Genomic DNA, 17319 nt, shown 5'->3' on the forward strand with positions numbered 1-17319 from the left:
ATTAACGATGTGGGATCCAGAGGAAGTCATGTGAATGTGCTTCTCCATGACCCAGAATATGAACATAATTGTGTGATACATACATATGCAAACTGAGCATCTAGTGTGGGGAGTGTCTCTCAATAATCAGATAGACTAGATGATCCACCTGTAGATTGGTCAGCCTCTTTCCTGAACCACACAAGTGCTTGCTCCAGCCATTGCAGCATAACAGAGACTATTTGTGGACTCAGCTGCATGGAGTCAGCCTCACCAAGGCTGAGATGGCCACTGCCACTGCTGTGTGCCATACTCCAGCAGAAGAGACAGATGCTGAGCCTTTGATGTGGCACCATTCCCTGAGAGAGCTTCCAGTTAACCTGGTGACACATAAATTACATTAGATACTTTCCATCACGAAGGGGCTGCAGTCTGTCCTCCCAGAGATAGACGCATATTCAGGTTTCCTAGTTGACGCATCTCTGACGATTCACCATTAATGGTCTGATGGCATCTGTCATCCATTGCCATAGTACCCATGCAGCATCCTCTCTGAACAAGATATACACTTTATCTCAAAATGTGTGACTGTCAATTGCTTCTTGGCCTTTTGGCTAAGATCAAGTGTAAAAAGTGTGACAGTCAACTTACTCACAGAATTCAGTGGACTCCCATTGTGCCCAAACACTCAGAAACTCCTGGGCCTAAGAGGATTGTGGAATTACTGATTTAAGTTTCGATTATCATGCCATTTGGGGGACAACATTTTGTAAGGTTGTAGTGCTATCTTACAGAATGCACTTTATGACTAACACCAGTAGTCACTCTATGGTGAGAAAGAGAAGGCACAGATCCAGGAGCGAGGAGATGTAACAGGAGTTGTCCCTCTCACCAATATAAAAAGCTTCCCATAGAAATTTTTGCTTCCTGTCCCTACAACTTTGAAGTTGTGTTCAAAGAAGGAATTCATTCATCAGGGAGGAGATCTATGGTTCTGATTAATTAGAAGCTGAGATTGCCTCCTGGCCACTTTTGCTAAACCAAGTGGGAGGAGGAATGGCTTCTGCATTTCTTAACTCCTGAGTGATGCTGGTGATGCTAATCCCCAGACCCTTCCTTGATTAGCAAGAGTCTAAATCTCAAAAGAGAAGCTGTGATTGAATCAATATCCCCAGGACTCAGGTAGTCATGCCTTTGGGTAATCCCATGCCCTTGAGTTTGGGCTGACCTAGTAGTGAGCTTCTCATAAATACCCTGAAAGTGATGGGAAATCATGTTCAAATTTAGGTTACAAAAGATCCTTGCTCACTCCTGCTCATGACCTCCCTGATGAAGCCAGCTGCCAGGTGGTGAGCTGCTCCAAGGAGAGGCCCACATGGAAGGAACTAATGAATGCTCTGTACAACTGTCAGGAAGAAAATGAGACTCTCAGTCCAAGAGCCAGGAACTAAATCCTGGTGACAATCAGGGGAGTTTGGAAGAAGATCCTTCCCCAGTTAAGTGTTAGGATTTTTGTAGCTGGTGACTTGATTGCAGCCTTGTGAGAACCCCCTAATCCAGAGGATCCATCTAACTTCACTCAGATTCTTAACCCAAAGAAACTACAAAAAAATAAACGTTTGTTGTTTTAAACCACAAAAAATGGGGGTAATTTTTTACACACTGATAGGTAACTAATACAAAGGAACTGCCAAGAGTCACAAGGAAATTTTGGGGGATGTTGATGATAATGATCTTGATCATGGTGATGTTTTCACAAGTATATATGTATTTCACAACTCATCAAATTGTATACTTTCAATATCTACAGTTCACTATATGTCAATGTACTTCAGTAAGGTTGAGAATACATTATGAAAGTGTCTGAGTGGGAGATTTTCCCAATTGTTAGGAGATCCTACTTTCCCCTTCAAATATCACTTCACTGAGACAGAGTTCCTTCTTTTAGTGACATGAGGACTTATGTGACCTAAATTCATACTCTTCTAATAGTATTGAATGAAAAGTAACCTGTATTACTTTCCTGAACCCTATTTTATATGATCACCATTGACTTTCTTAAACTATTCTGTCTCCAGAACTTGTCAAATCCCTTCCGAGCTACAATGGTGTCACTGACTTAGAAGGCTGGAAGTCACTTATGCCCATCAATTTCAATTTATTTCATGAGTCCAGAGCTCAAGCACTCATGTTCATGTTCATTCAGTGACAGAAAACATGAATATTGGTGCCAATTTTATGCCAGGTCTTGTAAACTGGTCATACAGAAATGAATCAAATATAGGTGTGCCTTTATGGAGTCCCCTGTCTGAGGTCTTTATGCTTGAGGGAAACCTACTGCCATAACCTTCTGGGTTTTCTCATGTTATGATCTTACTGGGTCTAATCCATTAATATATCATATGTGCCTACTGGATATTGGAAAGAATTTGGATGGAGAAGTCAGTAGGTTGTGTCCCAGGTTTGGTGCTGGTGCCCATGCTTCTGTGACTTCATTCTGGTGCTTTGCCCCAGCCAGTCACTTTGAGGAAAGCCCTCTTCACATCTTTGTTCCTAAGACTATAGATGATGGGGTTGAGGAAAGCAGAGATGATGTTGTAGAATAGAGCCAACTTCTTGTCCTCTTCTGGGGAAGACTCAGAACCAGGTCTCATGTACATAACCATACATGGTATGGAGAACATGGTGACCACAGTGATGTGGGAGGCACAGGTGGAAAAGGCCTTGAGCCGCCCTTGGGCTGAGCGAATCCTCAAGATGGCAGCAAAAATATTGATATAGACAATGATGATGAGGGAGAGTGGAACCAAGAGAAGGATGAAGCCCAAGATGAAGTCCACCTGATCATTGAGAGATGTGTCTGCACAGGCTAACTTTAAGACTGCAGGTACTTCACAGAAGAAGTGATTGATCTCATTGGGACCACAATAGGGAAGAATCATAGCAGAGACAGTGTATATCAGGGCACAGCTGATACCCCAGAATCCACAGAAGGCCACCATTGACCCACAGAGCAAAGGGCTCATGATTACTTTATACCTCAGGGGATGGCAAATGGCCACATACCTGTCATAAGCCATGACTGCGAAGAGCCAAGACTCAGTGATTCCTAGCATCAAGAAGATGTACATTTGGGCCACACATCCAATGTAAGAGATGGTCTTCTTCTTGCAAACCAGGTGTACCAGCATCTGGGGCACTGTGGTGGTGACATAGCCCATATCCATAATGGATAGGACACTGAGGAAAAAGTACATAGGTGTGTGGAGGCGGGAGTCCATGCGTATCAAGGTGATAATGAGTCCATTGCCCAGAAGGGTGATGAGGTAGAGGAAGAGGAAGATGCTGAATAGAATAACATTTATCTCTTTGTTATGAGAAAATCCTAAAAGAATAAACTCAGTAAAAGAGCTATGGTTTCCCCCGAGCAAGTCTTGCATCCTTCTCCTGGTATAGAGAAAGAATAGAGCCATAATCATTCATAAAATAAAGTTTCCAGATTCAAACCCTGATGCTACTCTTTTATTAGAAATGTCAAGTACCAGGGTGCCTGGGTGTCTCAGTTGGTCAGGTGTCCAACTCTTGGTTTCAGCTCAGGTCATGATCTAAGGGTCTTGATATCAAGCCCTGCATTGGGCCCCACGCTCAGCAGGGAATCCACTGAAGATTCTCTCTCCTTCTCATTCTGCCCCCACAAACCCCTGCTCACACACACACACACACACACACACTCTCTCTCTCTCTCTCTCTCCCTAAAATAAATTTAAAAATCTTTAAAGAGAAGAAGTGGCAAATATCAGTAGCAAAATAAGTGCATATTAGGACACCCACAAAACCAAGGACCAAAAATTTTTAAAGAACTTCCATTTTATATGAAAGAGCATGTTAATATTGTATTACTTAATCCCAGTTTATTCTGAGATCACAGATAATAAATTTCACACTTCAAAATGTAGAACTTATAAAAGGAGGGTTCAAAACTGTCTTCTGCACTTCATGAACTTGCACAATTCATGTGGCTCATAAAGGATTTCTAAGTGGTCAAAAAACTAATCGGACATTTGAGGATCTAGCACCTGTTGTGAGTTTCATACCAAATGAAGATTTCTGCCCCTTGTTTGAAGCTCTTATCAAATGGGCTTCAGTGGGACTACCTGAATAGCTTGATAGGTACTCTAGAAATTTAAAAACATAGTTATTAGATATCTGACTCAATCCAGAAAATAAGTATTATTTGGAAAGAAATTATACTCCATGAAAAGTGAAAGTCTTTTGTTTCCATGGACCAGCAGTGGATAATACATGAGACAGAGACAGAGATAAAGAAAAGGAAGGGAAAGGAAGGAGGGAATGAGGAAGGGAGGGAGGGAGGGAAAGAAACTACCATGCTAGGATACTATACTCAATAAATATATCCTTAAGAAATGAAAGCTGTTTGTTCTCCCCACACCAAAAACAAAACAAAACAAAACAAAACAAACCCAGATAATTAGTTATTAAAAGACTCACAGTAAAAGAAATATTAAAGAGCTTCTTTAGGTTAAAGGAAAATGATCCCTGATGGAAGTGTGCAATTGAGAGAAAAAAAATGAACACCAGGAATCATAAATGTGTGGGTAAATATTATAGAATATTGCTTAAAGCAACAAAAATGGCAACACATTATTGGAGCTTACATATACACGTAGAAGTTGAATATATGACAAAAATTGTCCAAAGAGTAGGAAGAGAACATAGATGGAAACCCTTGTTAGATTTTACATTGTTTGGGAAATGGCAATTTAGGTGAGGTTATACTAATCAAATATGCATATTTTAGTCTCTAGATCAGATGTCAGGACCCTTTTTCTGTAAGGAGCCAGAGAATAAATATTTTGGGCTTTGTAAAGAATACAGTCTGTGCAAAATACACTACAGCATATTTTTTTGTATTTTTAAAACCTTTTTTAAAATGTAAGGTTTACCAATCCCTGTTCTAGAATAACAAAACAATAATTCTTTTAAAAATAGTAAAACTCAAAATACAATACAGAATATAAGTTTTTGATTAATTTTAAAAAAACAGGAAAAGTAGAATGAAGAAATGAAGAACACTTGGAACAAATAGGAAACAAGTAGTAAGATGATAGACCCAAAAATAATTACAATAGTAACCACATTATATGTATTTTACTAAGCAAGCCCACTGAAAGTCAAAGATTATCAGACAGGATTTTTAAAACCAGTAGCAATGAAAGAATTCCATAAGGAAAGGAATTATCTTTAAATACCAGTGAAGAGGGCGCGTGGGTGGCTCAGTTGGTTAAGCGTCTGACTCTCGATATCCACTCAGTTCATGATCTCGGATTGTGAGATTAAGCCCAAGCTCTGTGCAGGGTGTAGAGTCTGCTTGGGATTCTCTCTCTCCCTCTCCCCTTCCCTAAACCTTCTTCCTCTCTAGAGAAAAAAATACCAAAGAAGAACTGGAAGCACAATTTTTAGATTATCAAGACAGTACCAGTCAACTCAGGACTATCTTGCCCCTCGCTTCATCTCTCTCTTACTGCAAGCCTGGCAGTGGCTGAAGCCACTGGGATTTTGGACGAGGAACTGACAAACTAAAGCCTGGAGAAACACACCATACTTCCTTCTTTTGACAGCAGGCAGCTTGCTACAACGAGCCTAACTCAATCTGGAGAATTATGGAAGGCATCCTACAGGAGGTAAGAGTCAAGCTGGTCTTTGAAGAGTGGGTAGATCCTAACTAAACACAGGGGAAGTGCAGAAAAGGATATGCCAGACAGAGAGAGTCATCTGTGTGAAGTCATGCAGCGTAAGCTAGCCAGAGAGTGATAAGAGGTAGGCAAGGACAGAGCACAGAGGACCTATCAAGCCCTGCAAAACAGGCTAACAAGGGTGGATTTTATAGAGAATAAGATAAGGAAGGGATGCCTGGGTGGCTCAGTTGGTTAAGATAAGGATACACCAAACAGACGTGACATCAGACTTATTTCTGACATCAGACAATCACTCTGGCTGCAGTGTGAAGACTGCAGTTATTCAGGGAGGAAAGAATGAGCATGGCAGTGACTATTGACATGAAAGGTCAGTATTAGACAAGAGTCTTTAGGAAGTGGGATCTACAGAAGTAGGTAAGTGATTAGGGAGTGGTGAGAAAGAAAGATGGGTCAAGAATGAGTTCCAGTTTTGGGTAAATGGGTGAGTGATGGTGTCATTCACTGAGGTTGGGAGCATAGGAGTGGGAAGTTTGGGAAGCAGGTGAAGAGGACACATGGTGAGTCTAGTTTTGGACTCAGGGAACTTGGGAGACTCCTAGGATCGTTGGGCTGATGATTGAGAGCTGAAGAGAAAGTTCTGAGGACAGGAATCTGAGTGTCCTCAGCACTTCTGTAGGAACTGAAGCCATCAGAAGAGACCACCCAGGGAGAGTGTGTAGAGAGCAAGAAGACAGCTGACAGCAGAACTCTGAAAAGCCACAACATTTAGGAGCTGGCTTCAAGGACAGAATCCAGAGGAGAAGGTATCGAGGGGCCAAAGATGGATGACATGTGACACAGAAACCCAGGGAGAGACAAGGTCTGCAAGGAGAGGGTAGTCTTTGTAGCCAATTATGCATAGATATCAAGTGAGACAAGAACCAGAAGTGTCTGAAACCAGCCCATCTTCTGGCTTAAGTACATCTCCATATTTATATCTCCTGCCCAGATGGTCCACTTGCATTCCATGTATCCAAATGCCTACTTGAACTCTGCCCATGGATGTTTAATAGGCTCCTCAAACTTCTTATGTCCAAAACTGAACTCCGAATTTTTCATTACATGCTCTAACTCTTGAATCTCATCTCCCATTACTGTCTCCTTGGCTCACTCCACAAAAACCACACTATCATCTTTTCTAGTCCAACAATGGCCAACTAGACTTTCAGTTAAAGACCTTTGCCACAACATCCAGAACTTATGCTCTCCATTGCCAGATCTCTTTAGGGTGAGTTCTTTTTCTTCCTTCACATCTCTGCCCAACTGTCACTCATCAGAAAACTCCTTCACCATCCTGTCTGAAATGCAGCCATTCTTCAGGGACTCCTTAGTGGGCTTTTCTTTATTGTACTTCTCACTTCTCAAAAACACTTATCTACTTACCTGATGATTGTCTGCTACCCCCTGGTAGTCTGTAAGAGCAGAGACTTTTTTATTTTGTCCACTAGTATATATCCAGCATCAATCATTGTGCCAAGCATTTGGTAGGAACTCAATTAATATTCATTAAATTCTTAAAGCGGGGATGCCGGTCTTAGACTCCATCCTAGAAGCTATGTTGGCAGGATAAATAGAGGTGATTGATGCCTATCCTCTCCAGTGGGGCAAATTTCAAACTTTCTTTGGAATGTAGAATTTATACCTGTGACCCATGCCTTAAGGAGGTGTGTGAATAAGTTGTGGCTTTTGGGAAGATCTATTGTAAAGGTAGAGAAATAAATCTGAGCAACTGGCAATGTTTTCCCTGCAGAAATTGAAGTTAGGGAGGATGCTGAGGACTGTCTACAGAAGTATATAAAGGGCTGTATTAAGGAAGAAGATAAGAATTGCTCTGCATAGCCCCAAATTTAAAATTAGTATAAATTTTGACTGGGTTAATAGTTTTTTGAGTGTTGCATTTGAGAAGTTCTTCATAGATCTTGAATATCAGCCCTTTATCTGTAATGTCATCTGCAAATATCTTCTCCCATTCCATGGGTTGCCTCTTAGTTTTCTTGACTGTTTCCTTTGCTGTGCAGAAGACTTTTATATTAACAGTAAATTTAAAATAAAATATATTTTATTCTTATTGTATTATATTATTTTATATCATTTTATTTTATATTTATTATTATATATTTTAAAATAAAATATATATAAAATAAAAATATCTTATTATTTTTATCTTGATGAAGTCCCAAAAGTGAAGTTCGTTTTCACTTTTGTTTCACTTGTTTTTGGAGACATGTCTTGAAAGAAGTTACTGTGGCTGACGTCGAAGAGGTAACTGCCTATGTTCTCCTCTAGGATTTTGATGGCTTCCTATCTCACATGGAGGTATTTCATCCATTTTGAGTTTATCTTTGTGTATCATATAAGGGAGTGGTCAAAAAATGGTCAGAAGGCAAGAACAAATACTTCTCTAAAAAAGACATACAAATGGCCAAGAGACACATGAAAAAATGTTCAACATCACTAGCCATCAGGGTAATACAAATCAAAACCACAATGAGATACTTCCTTACACCAGTTAGAATGGCAAAAATTAAAACAAGAAACAACAAATGTTGGTGAGGATGTGGAAAAAGGGGAACTCTCGTGCACTATTGGTGGGAATGCAAGCTGGTGCAGCCACTCTGGAAAACATCCTCAAGATGTTAAGAACAGAGCTACCCTATGACCCAACAATCGCACTACTGGGTATTTACCCCAAAGATACAGATGTGGTGAAAAGAAAGGGCACATGCACCGCAGTGTTCATAGCAGTGATGTCCACAATAGCCAAACTGTGGAAGGAGCCAAGATGCTCTTCAACAGATGAATCGAAGAAGATGGTACATATACACAATGGAATATTACTCAGCCATCAGAAACAATGAATATTCACCATTTGCATCAACATGGATGGAACTGGAAGAGATTATATTAAGTGAAGTAAGTGAAACAGAGAAAGACAATTATTGTAATGGCTTCACTCATATATGGAACATAAGTAATAACACGGAGGACCTTAGGGGAGGGTAAGGAAATCCAAAGGGGGAGAAATCAGAGAGGGAGATGAACCATGAGAAACTATGGACCCTGAGAAACAATCTGGGGATTTCAGAGGGGAGGAGAGTGGGGGGAAGGCCGTAACAGAGTGATGGGTATTTAGAAGGGCATGTGCTGTGATGAACATTGGGTGTTATACTTATCTAATGAATCACTGAACACTGCATCAAGGACTAATTGTGTACTATATAGTGGCTAACTGAATATAATAAAAAAATAAAATAAAATAAAATTAGTATAAATTTTACCAGAATGCCAAGCACAGATTGACTAGAGGATGTCAGAGATGTTCATAGACAGAAAGGACTATCCTGAGAAGATGAGCTCCCTGTTTTTGTTGAAAGCTTCAGGCTCAATCTAGCTGACCATACGTCAGACACACAGTAGGGTCAGCCTAGACTAAGAGAGACGTGGAGCAGAACGGCTGCTGAGGTCCATTCTCCCTGGAGAAGTTAAGGACTTTCACATCTTCTCTGTCCTCTTTATTATCTAACTTCATCTTTTTTCTGCAGAGCACTGTAGCAGCCTCTCACTGTGACTCCCATCCCCCAGTCCCACCCACTCACTCATCCTATAGCATTTTTTAGGAACAATCTAAATAAAAGAGCATTTTCACCATGGCCTTTGTCTGCTCATTCTACTGGTGCAGAATGTATGTGGGAAAGAGCACTGGGCGCACAGAAGAGAAACAGAGGGAATGTGAAGGGGAGATAGGCTCCAGAAGCACACTCAGCCCCCACACTTCCTGGCGACTATGACAGGGAGCATCGCTGAACTATAGGTATCTTGGTGGGAGGCATATGCCTTGCTCCCCCTTCAATAAAAGATTTTTAGAGCAGCTTCCAATGTGGACTTCCACATCCCTGCCTCCCTGAGATCTCTTTGCAGCGTCGCCTCCTTCTCTCCCATATCCTAGTGCTGTCCTATCAGCCTTCCTCACCTCCCATCTGCATCCTTTGTCTTGCCCACTTTTAAAGGTTCCCCCTGATTAGGACAGGGACATGGGAGAGCCCAGCTGCCTCAGCCTCCCCAGCAGCAGTCCCTCCTCTTCTCTTTGTCTTCATTGGCAACTGAAGGCCAGATGTCTTAAGGGAATTATGCACACTAAGTCAGATAGAGACAGAGGGAAAAGAAAGGTAGCTGGGTGGAGAGCAAGTCAGAGAGTTGGGGAAGAAGATGTGGACAAAGGAAAGGACAGAGCAAAGAGCACAGGCATGAAGGAACTTGCAGATGTGCAGATTTGTAGGCAGTAGACAGAACCAGAGCAGGCAAAGAAAGGATGACTCAGAGGAGAAGACACACAAGCCATGGGCCACTGTCCCCACTCCCACCACTCCTTACCTGTTGTCAGGTTCTGCGTGAGGGATGGGGTAGGGGTCTAAGGAGCTCTCCTTTGAAACTGGGCTCCTATGGGCCCTGGTTCCCAGGGGGACAAATCCGACGACTTCCAATGAACTCCTCGGCCTTTGAATCCCCCAGGAACCAAGCATCAAGTCTGAACTCTAACACCTGGGACTCAAGGCTGGGGACAGTGAACAGTAAGACCCTCCCCTGACCTGAGCCCTGACTGCTCCCCAGAGGTCTAGGCCCTCCCAGGCTGCATATTTTCTCTGGGTTAGCGCCAGAATACATGGGTTGGATCTCTGGTTTCATAGTTACCAGCTGTGACTTTGAACAAGTTTCAAAAACGTTTCCAGGCCTCCAGGTCTTTTATCAGGAAACGAGAACCTGCTCCATAGGGAAGATTGTAGGGAAGATAAAATGAGTCAACAAATATAAAACTTTGAAGACGGTGCCTGGTGTATAGGAAGTCATCTGTACATTTACTATTCTCCCTCATTTGCAACTTATGAAGATCCTCTCCCCTTATGTCTTCAAGTCTGCCCTAAATTTCAGGTCCACCTCCCTCAGGAAGGCAGCCATGACTACCTGATGTGTGCCGATGAGGGCTCTGAGGAGGGAACGGGGGCACGGAGGTGTGAAGTATTTGTGTATTACTGGGATTCAGTTTCAATATGTGGAGATTCAATAACACACTCTTATATAACCAATAGATCAGAGGAGGAATCACAGGGCAAAGAAGAAGATATCTGATGTAAATGAACACAAATACACAACATACCAAAATTCGTAGAGTGCAAAAAAAAAAAAAAGACCAAAAAAACAGTGCTTATTTAAAAATAAGAGGTAATTCACCTCATCATTCACCATAAGAAACTAGAAGCGCTTGATTGAACTAGAAGAGAACTAGCTCAACTATGGTGATCATTTTAAAATGTATGTATATTATCAGAACATCACATGGTACCATTTAAATCTATACAATATTTGGGGCACCTCTGTGGCTCAGTCATTGGGCATCTGCCTTCGGCTCAGGTCATGATCCCAGAGTCCTGGGATCGAGCCCCGCATTGGGCTCCCTGCTTCCCGGGGAGCCTGCTTCTCCCTCTCCCTCTGCTGCTCTCACTGATTGTGTTCTCTCTCTCTCTCTTGGTGTGTCAAATAAATAAATAAAATCCTAAAAAATAAATCTATACAACGTTTATTTGTCAATCACACTTCCATAAAGCTGGGAGAAAAGAAGTATTAGCTTTTAGTGAATATTTTTTCTTCAACTATGCAGGTGGTCATTTTTTTTCCTTCTTTTTTCCTTTCTTCCTTTTTTCTTCTTTAGTTCACTTATCCAGTTCACCAAAATTGTCAAAATTATTGTAATAAAACTGTTAAGGATATATCTTTACTGTGTGTTTTGATTTTTGCAGATTTAAGGGGACTAGCATTGAAGATAAAATCAAAGGGGACTTCTACTTATCTGTATTGTTTCAATGTTTATAATGAGTGTATTAATGGTCATTTGTATAATTAGAGAAAAAAAAAAGGGATGTTACAAATGGCAGTAAAAGCACTTTCGGGATTTCTGGTGTAATTGGGCCATCACTATCAGCTTCAAGTCTCTTAACAGCACTGATCTTTGGTGACTGACTTATGTGTCAAGGGTAGTTTAAGGAGGAGAGAAACTTCTCGGCACCATCTGCCAGCTGAATCTGGGGCTCGCCCTGGGACTGTGCATGGGGCTTCTCAAGTGTTATTCCCGGCCCCAGGCTTTGAGCTACTGAGAATTTCCCGCCAGCTCTGCAGTAGCTGGACGCTTCCCAGGAGGATCCAAGAACTGTCTGTTACACAGAACTACACTTTTCTCAGCTCAATTAAGACAGAAATAAATGTCTTGCTCACTCTTCCTCCTCCATACTCCTGCCGTGAGTCTCCAAGTTTGTTCCCCAGTTACGGGGAGCACCCCGGAGTCCCTCTGCCCCAGGAGGTCCTGGCTGGCTGTGGCCCAACTAAGCCACAATGGAGTTGCTCTGAAGTGAGAAGTCCTGGGGGGGATTGTTAAATTCCGAGTCTATGAATATGGAAGGAGCATCATTAAGATCTTCAGCTCGTTAGACAGCTGGGCAAACAGCAGCAGCTACGCAGAAAGATCACAAGTGACCCAGTGTCCCTCAGGAACCCCTGAAGAAACTTGTTTTCTTTTACCTGACTTCATCCCAAGTGCATGCACCAGCATGTGTTTGCACCTCTGCCTTCACCTTCACCACTACCATCATCTGTCATTTCCATCAGATATTACATCACCACAACCACATCACCCCATTAGTGTCCACCTTGCGTTTGCCATTGGTCCCAAATTATCACCCTTCCCCTAGTACATTACTGCCCTCAGTATTATCACCCAACTCAGCAGCTCTCCACCACCAGCATCGGTATCATCATCATCCCGTTATCACTCAAACACCCTCACCAGCTCCACCGGTCCGTCAGTCCGTCAACGTCAATGCTGTCATTCCCGGGGTCAGTGTTGTGATAGCCACCCGCAGCTTGTGAAAAGAGAGCAGTGTGCTGGAGCTTCAGAAAAAAACACCTTTATTTGAAAAAAGAAAAAAGAGAAATATTTTAAAATACCTGTTCTGTTTCTCAGAGTCCACAGTCTTTGGGAAACAAACTGGGGGTTTTGGAGGGGAGCAGGGATGGGGAGTTGGGTGAGCCTGGTGGTGGTTATTAAGGAGGACACGTACTGCAGGGAGCACTGGCTGTGGTGCATAAACAGTGAATCTTGGAATACTGAAAAAATAAAATTAAATTTAAAAAAATAAAATAAAATACTTGTTCTGTGATTTTAGTCAAGTACAAGAGGACAAAGCAGGCCATGTGAAGAAAACAGACTAAGATAAGAAGGCCTTAAGTCCAATAAAATGAATTGAACACAGTAGTCAAAAATAGCCTGAATTGGAGACAGTAAATGGAGCAAGGGACTTTGCATAAAAATATAAATATTCACAGAATACAGGGAGAAAGAAACAAAATTATGATGATTATAGATTGAAGAATTTCTAAAGAACCACTAGATGGATCAGAGGCAATATCTAAAAGTATAATATCAGAAACCTTGCTGAATCTCAAAAGAAATACTCTGAAGATTAAAAATGCCCCACTATATTCCAGGGAAAATTAAAGAAAGAGGTCTACACCTGCACATATACACCTGGCAACTGGTTTTCCACACTGTAGCCAAAAGGATCACATTCAAAATATGAGTCTTAGAGGATCATTCCCAGTTTAAATAGCTTAATAACTTTCCAGGGATCTTAAGATAAAGAACAAATTCCAAGGCCCATGGTTTGTCTCTGCATCTCTCCATAAGCTTCTCCCTTTCTTTCTGCCTAACTGGCCTTCTTTCTGTTGCTCACACACACCATGCTCCTGCTGGCATTAGGAAATTGGTGTATGTTGTTCTCTCCCCCTGGAAATGCTCTCAACCCTCCCCATAAAGTTCCATTAGTTAACTCCTTCTTTGGGATCTCATACATCACTTCCTTGAGGAAACCTTCCCAGACCTCTCTAACTAGTCTAATGTACCCATTAAATGTTTTTGTAATGCCATGTACCTTCCACATTAGTACTTCTAACAACTAGATTTATATTTATGTGTATGATTCTTCGATCGCTATCTGCATGTCCCTCAGACTATAACATCCACAAAGGCAGAGACCAAGGAGCAAAGTCAAGTTTCATAGCATTATCTAAAATGGCAGGATGTACATGCAGCATCCAACTGGCCTGTGGTAAACACACACATCCTTGCAACACCAAATGGGAGTGCAGGCACTACAGCTGCTGGCCCCCCTCCCTGCCTTCAGGGGCCTCTCTGGTCTGCCTTTTGCCTTAAGTACTCCCCAGGTGGGAAGGAGGCACCAGTCTCACTCATCCCTAAAACTCCAGGGACACATGTCAATCTCCCAGTCCCTCATGGTGCACCTATCCAACTGCATCCTGGGTCCAGGGTAGGGAGGAGGCCTAGAGATGCAGCTTAGCACAGATCTCTCTCTGTGGCCTCTCTGACTAGTCTCTTAAGAGTTTTCCCCACATGACTGATGAGGGGCCAGGGAGTACCCACTCCCCTCCCTCGCTGAAAGGGGAGTGGAAGAGCACATTACTCTCCCCTAGCACAAAACCTACACATACTCTCCTATGCAATGAATCTCCCTTTCGTGTTTCAAGTCTTTCCATGCAATCTACCAGCGCATGATGATGGGTGACAATCACAGGACTGCTTTGTGTCTAGCAGCTCATTGAGGCTTTTTGAGAAAGTGGAGCTTTAGCCAAACTTTTGATACAACAGGAAAAGCCCTAATCAACATCCTGTTATGACTACACCCGCTGAAAGTTGGGAAGATAGAGAATAGGAATCAGTCATAATCCCACTTCTCTAAAATCAATGGCATCTTCTTTTTCGTGTTTTTTCTTCCATTATCTTATCAAGTACAAGTTTTTGTCTAAATCTGTATTTATTTTATGCTGGTTCTTTTGTAGACTTTTTTTTCCCACTTCATGGTATACCACATGCATTGCTCCGAGTTCTGCCACATCTAACATATCTTAGGTGAATGCATAATAACATAACATACACAGTAACAAAACTTTCTTTTATAAACAATTCTGAAATGAACATCTTTACACATGTAGAATTCTTCATTCTTGGACTGATTCCTTAGGAGTGATTGCTAAAATGGGTGTCATAGAGTATGCTTGTCTGATTTTTCTGGCCAGTATCTGTTCTCATTGCTTCTACTGATACTGCCCCGAAGCTTTCCTCCATAAAAGAGAAAATATTGGTATGTTGTGTTTTCATTTTTATCCAGTTCAAAATAATTCTAATTTTCCTTGTTGATTTCTTCTTTGGTCCATGGGTTATTTAGAAGTCTGTTATTTAATTTCCAGGTATTTGTAGATTCTCTAGAAATCTTTGTTACTGGATTCCTCATTTAATTTCACTGTGGCCAGAGAACACACTCTCTATAACTTGAATACTTTTCAGTTTACTGAGACTTGCTTAATAGCCCAGAATATGCACTGTATTGGCCAAATATCCCCTATGTGTTTGAAAGAAATGTTTATTCTGCTGTTGTTGGATGGAGTGTTTTATAAATGTCAATTAGCTCAAGTTGTTTGTTAATGTTGTTGAAGTCTGCTGTATCTCTGGATTTTGTATCTATTTGTCTTACTGATGATTGATGATTGAGATTTCCAAAAATAACTGTAGATTTCTCCATTCCCCTTGCAGACCTCTGATTTTGCTTCACTTATGGTGAAGTTCTTTTTACCAGGATTGCTTTCCTAGGCCCCTCCCAGAGCAACCTCACCATCAACCACCCCTACCCCTACCCTAAAATCAATAGCTTTGAGGGAGAGCCAGGGTGCTGCAGACCTTCTTATGTACAGTTAGGAACACACCTAGACCAGCCTGCCAGACTTCCTCTGCATCTCCCAAATTCGTTATTGCTGTTATTATTTTAGTCACATCGTGCTTGTTTAGATTTGTCTATGTTTACCAGTTTCTTTGTTCATTGCCATGCCAGTTACCAATGTATTGCCTGTTGGACCAGACTCTAACTCAAGGGGCATTGTGTGCTCCTGGAGCTGGACCCAGGAACATTTTTCCTTTATCTGCTGACACACTGTAATGTTAAAGTGTCATTAGACAGTGTCAGTAGACAGCACCAGAGGGTCCCTCAGGAGGAAGGGGCTTTTCTTTGTTTTCAGTGTGCTCCTATTCCTCTAACACCTACAGCCAGGGGGACTGCCAGCAATGTGCAAGCATTTTGCAACAAGTTTTGTAGTCACTAGTGGAAGGCTTCCTACTTACCAATCCTAATTTATGGTCCCCTGCTTTGGCCTTACTTCTTGCATTTCCTACTTCTTGGGATCAAAATTTCTATCTTTTGTTTTTTTTCTTAAATAAGAGTTTATTAGTGGTAAATTCTCTTTGTTTGGCACTTGGTCTTAAATGATGGACATGTCTTTATTTAGCACTCAGTCTTGAATGATAATTTGACTGTGTATGAAATTCTAGATTAATAGTTACTTCCTCTTGGCACTTAGAAAATAACATTGCACTGTCTTCCATTTTCATTAAGATTTCTCTTTGAGTTTAATTCCTTTATGGGTAATTTATCTATGCTCTCTTACTGCTTTTTTTAAGAAAAGATTTTATTTATTTATTTGAGAGAGAGAGAGTAAGAAAGAGATAGAGCATGAGAGGGGAGAAGGTCAGAGGGAGAAGCAGACTCCCCACAGAGCTGGAAGCCCAATGTGGGACTCAATCCCGGGACTCCAGGATCATGACCTGAGCTGAAGGCAGTTGCTTAACCAACTGAGCCACCCAGGCACCCCTCTTTTACTGCTTTTAGGATCTCTTTATCTTTAATGTTTACAGTTTCACTCAATGACTCTTTTTTTTCATTCTGGGGTTGGTTTTGTTGTTTCCTTGTTTTGCCATCAGTTCTTTCATATCTTGTACTTTTTTATAGAATTTCAAGTCCTTATTTTATGCCTTTAATTACATGAAATTATTGGTGAAGCATTTGTGTAAATACGCCCTTTGTTATACCCACTGATCATTCCTCATGTGAACAGTTTACTCATGAGTTTTGTAATTTTGGATTGTGAACTCATCTTCAGTGGGGCTTTCCTTGTCGCCTGGGCTATGGCACTATTCCTACAGAGTGATAAATTTTGTATCTAACACCTCGGAGGTAACATTGCCCTGAAACCAGTTTAATTGTTTCTACATCACATATTTCACATTTTAGACTCAAAACCAGGGCAAGTGGTAGGCACAGGATTTCAATATCTCAAGAGAAACTTCTTCTTCTTTTTTTTTTTTTTTAACTCGGATCCTAGTCAGAGACCTTGCCATTTCTTTGTGGTGATGGATAATTGTTTTAGTTCCATCTAGATAAGCAGCAAAACCCAAGCCTCTAGCCGTTAACAATTTCAATAATCCATACCCCACCCCTTCCTAAACTTCCATCAATGTCACCTCAAGTACTTACCTCTCCTTATTTTTTACATCTGGACATTTCCTTTTCATATTCTATGGCGTGGCTGCACCATAATTTACCTAAGTCCTTATTTATAAACATTGAGGTTCTTTTCCATTTTTCTTTTACTCTAATAAATAATATCACCATGAACATTCTCATAGGTATTGAAT

At 41.3% G+C, this 17319-nt stretch overlaps 1 protein-coding gene across 1 annotated transcript; it reads right to left on the minus strand.

The window, feature by feature from the left end:
* Positions 1-2471: 2471 nt before the first annotated feature.
* LOC116879108 (olfactory receptor 2A12-like) lies at positions 2472-3419 on the minus strand. Its single transcript, XM_032877036.1, has one exon. The coding sequence runs from the start codon at positions 3417-3419 to the stop codon at positions 2472-2474; it is 948 nt and encodes a 315-aa protein (XP_032732927.1).
* Between the last annotated feature and the right edge of the window lie 13900 nt (positions 3420-17319).

This window comes from Lontra canadensis, unplaced genomic scaffold, assembly GCF_010015895.1.
Source record: "Lontra canadensis isolate GAN:19392208 unplaced genomic scaffold, GSC_riverotter_1.0 scaffold60, whole genome shotgun sequence".
Taxonomy (NCBI): domain Eukaryota; kingdom Metazoa; phylum Chordata; class Mammalia; order Carnivora; family Mustelidae; genus Lontra; species Lontra canadensis.